Raw genomic sequence first — 3,857 nt, 5'->3', positions numbered from 1 at the left:
TTAAACCCCTTCTCTCTTCACTTCTGTCCCCCAGCCCGCCTTGGCAGGTCAGCTGGGGAAGGGGAGGCTTTTGAAGATGCCTCCCCCCCTTTTTGCTTCCCCTTCTGACATCACTTCCAGTGATGTCAGGGGGCGTGGCATATGCTAATGACCTATTATGCTAATAGCCTATTAGATATGCTAATGAGCTCCTGCAGCTCTTTTTCTACGAAATGAACTCAGTGATGGAACAAAGGTAAAAGATAAATGTAGTAATATAAATTAACAACACAGCTATCCTAGGGTGTTTTCATTAAAACAAAAAAACACTGCTTTGGGTCCGCATTTGTATGCACAGTGAGGCAGCTTTTTCAGCAAGCTTTTACATCTTACAGTGCAGTACATCGATCATGCCTGAAATGCACAGAACAAATGACCTTCCTGAACTACGGAATGTTTGTAAACTGAATCAGTGTAGTACAATAATTAAAGACATGTTTTTGGATGTGGGAAAACCAGGGGTCATTTCCTGCTGGAGCGCCCTGGAGCGCTACTCCGGCAAGAAGGAGCCCAGGCCCCGCCCCCCCCACCCACAGCGACACCTAGTGAGGGGGGATTTAAATGCCTGGGTTCCCTGCCCGATCTTCTCCAGGTGCCCCTGACTTTCCCCCTGAGCCTCTCCGCTTTTGCGGAGAGACTCGGGAGATTTAAACTCGTTTGCATAACTCATTTTAAACATGCCTGCCCTTTGTCAGGGGGTGTGGCATATGCAAATGAGTTGTGCAAATGAGCTCCTGCACCTCTTTTTCTAGGAAATGACCCCTGGGGAAAACCCAAATTCCAATCTTTGGTCAGCTCAGAAGCAGTGTTCCCTCTAAGCTGTGGAGTCCTGTGAGCAAAAATTCAACTTTGTGAGCCGCTGGCATTAAAGTTGTGAGTGAGTGATTTGGCTACTGCATAAATTAGTTTGCTCTGGAGCCCTCCTTCCTGAGCTAAGACAAAAATGTGTGAGCTGGAGGATTAAAAAAAACTGTGAGCTAACTCACACTAACTCAGCTTAGAGGGAACACTGCTCAGAAACAAGCGGAGTGACTGGACATGTCACAGATTCTGTCTAGCCTGTCTCATAGTGGTTAAAATAACATTCTGACCTTGTTGGAAAAGGACAAGATGGAAATTATAAATAAACGTGAATGAAATATGAGGGTTGCACACAAGTCCTTTATGGCTAAAATTTACCTACTCAGTAGATCTGCCACTCACAGGAGTACATTTAAAATATATTTGAGGGCCACCTTCTCCATGTGCAGGGGTAAACTTAGAAATAGCTTTCAGCCCAGACCATTCAGCTTTTTATAGGTTAGTGCAAACTTACAGTGTTGTGGTTTAAATTTCATGAACTAATATTTAAAATACTATTGTCATTCCTTTTTAGGTTACCTCTTGCTGGGCCTCATTGCAATGCTGGTTGTTCTAGAGACTTTCTGTGAACTTCATGAGCTCAAAAAATTTAGGAAAATTTTCTATGTGAAGAAGGACAAGGAAGAGGATCAAGTTCATATAGTAGAACATGACCAGTTATCTTTCTCTTCAATTTCAGACCAGGCAGCATCCATGAAGGAAGATCAGAAAGTAAATGAACCTTTTGTGAGTCCTCAGCCTGCACTTAACTGTGATGGCTCTATAAACAATTAACCAAGGGCTTCCATTCCAATATCAACAGTGCACTTACATTCTTGCAGTTAAAACTAGTACCATTAGTGAAACTTATAGAGGCAGGAAGGCTATGCTAAATTATTAAGTGTTCATTGTTTGGAATACTTCAATAAGTATGGGCCAAGTTAGGCTTTCTTTAGCTGGATCTAGATTCTGAGAATGTTGGTGGAACTATAGTATGCAGCTGGGATCCCCTGAATTCAAGGTGTATAAAGAAACAGAAATAGGTGAGGCAAGGTTTGAAGAACAGTTCAGTTCTCATTTCCACAGCCTGTTAAAGTCCTTCCCCTCAAAAAAACAAAACACCCCTTTGGCAAAGCAGAAGCATTTTGACACCAAGGTCAGACTCTGGTTTTGAATGGGAACTTATGAGTTTGGGATAATGTATCTAAAAAGAAATCATCTTGCTTTCCCAGTAGTGTGGGCAGGAATGGCACATAATGCTGCCTGGAAAACAGGAATAGTCTTTGCTATGTCTGTTTCATTCAATGAAATCCTTTAATGAACAGTCACTGCACAGTATGTCATGCCTATTTTCCCACCCCCACAGAGTCTAAAGCTGCTGGCAAAGCGCACGGCAACAGTTCTAGGTAGCTTCCCTCATTGTGATTCTGGAGCTCAGCTACGCCATCAAAGCCTGACTCAGTAAGGGAAAAGGCAGTCTGAAGTGTGGAGGCAAGTGGGTTGAGCACGCATTCATTGTATACCCATCACACTTAGAAGGTATATTCCAGTCTGTGGGCAGCACTGAACAAGAATTCCATATCTAGCTTCCCACAGGAAATCAAACTGGGTGCTTTACTTCTGGCCTTAAAAACCTAGCAAAAGTGTGTGTTGCAGCTGATTTCAGTGCATACAGGATCAGGGACCCATGAGCACCAGCATACACAGCACTGTAGGTAACATAGGGGAAAGCCATCTTCCTTTGCATACAGGCACATCCTTTGGCCCTAACTTTATCTTATAGGATGTGATTCCCCCCAAAATGTATTCCTCAGTGGTTTCAGAATTATGGTCATACTTATCTGTTCAAAGGAGGTGAATAGTTGCTGTAAACAAGCCGAATACTGTTTAGATTTTTTCACAAGAAAGACAAACATACTTGAAACTCTTATCACCTAAAAGCACTGTATATTAATTTAGTTAGTACTTAGTGTTATTAATAGTTTTTATACCTTTACTGGGAAAATGAACTTTCTTGTTAAATCTGCTTTAAAACCTATGTGAGCTGAAATTTATATTAGGAAGACAGAGATGCTTTATAAACTTGATTTGAAGCATACTGTAATTGCATGCTGTCATCTAAGTGGCTATTTTTGTACAGCCTGAGTTGGTTCTATTTATAATGAATGTTTAACTACCGTGTACATAAACATATATAAATATATTTATATATTGTACATATGTTGAAGATCATCAGAATTTAAATTGACAACTTTGAAATTGTGAAGATCTGTATGGGTTGCCAACCCCCAGATGGGGCCTGGAGATCTGGAGGAAATGGCTGCTTTGCAGGGTGAGTTCTATGGTATTATTCCATGCTGAGGTCCCTCCCCTTCCCAAACCCCACTCTCCCAAGGATCCACTCTCAAATCTTCAGGAATGTCCCAACCAGGAGTTGACAACCCTATCTCCACAGATTTCTTTTTGAGAACAAATAACTCAAATGGTTATATTGGGGAAAATAACTTAAATTTTGACTGACTGAATGTGGAAGGATATGTCTGTAGAGCTGCAATTCTCAAATTCTTATTTTTAATGTGTCTAGCCAGTGATTTGAATGCCGTGTTCTTTACTGTATAATGAAAAAGAATTGTTTTTCACTGAAGTTTTGTTAACTGTTGATACCTGGAAACAGGTATGATGTGTGTACTTAAGTGTACAACTACGCTCTGTGGAATATGATATGCATCACAATGTAGTGATTATCAGATTTTTAAAAAGTGCATTCAGTTGCAAACATTAAAGCACAGAACTGAAGAGACAAGCTGAACACCACAGTGTGTTATATATTATCAAACAGCATTTTAGATTTTTTAAGTTAAATAAAGTGTGGTTCCAGTTCCATTTTTTGTGCATTTTATGATGTTCAACTATCCAGAGATAACTTGAAGGCAGAAAATGGCTATGCATCCACTTTCATGCTGCAGAATTCCTCTCTC

General features: G+C 40.7%; 1 protein-coding gene across 1 annotated transcript in view; it reads left to right on the top strand.

Moving 5' to 3' along the window:
- KCNK1 (potassium channel, two pore domain subfamily K, member 1) overlaps nucleotides 1–1,674 on the top strand; it is a 30,546-nt gene extending 28,872 nt beyond the window's left edge. Inside the window, exon 3 of the mRNA XM_015419788.1 lies at nucleotides 1,415–1,674. Within this exon, the coding sequence (XP_015275274.1) occupies nucleotides 1,415–1,674 (260 nt within the window). The remainder of the gene's footprint in view (nucleotides 1–1,414) is intronic.
- Nucleotides 1,675–3,857: the final 2,183 nt, after the last annotated feature.

Source organism: Gekko japonicus, unplaced genomic scaffold (genome assembly GCF_001447785.1).
Source record: "Gekko japonicus isolate JY-2015 unplaced genomic scaffold, Gekko_japonicus_V1.1 scaffold2132, whole genome shotgun sequence".
Lineage (NCBI taxonomy): Eukaryota > Metazoa > Chordata > Lepidosauria > Squamata > Gekkonidae > Gekko > Gekko japonicus.
The sequence above is the reverse complement of the archived record's forward strand: the minus strand, read 5'-3'. Positions and strand labels throughout refer to the sequence as shown.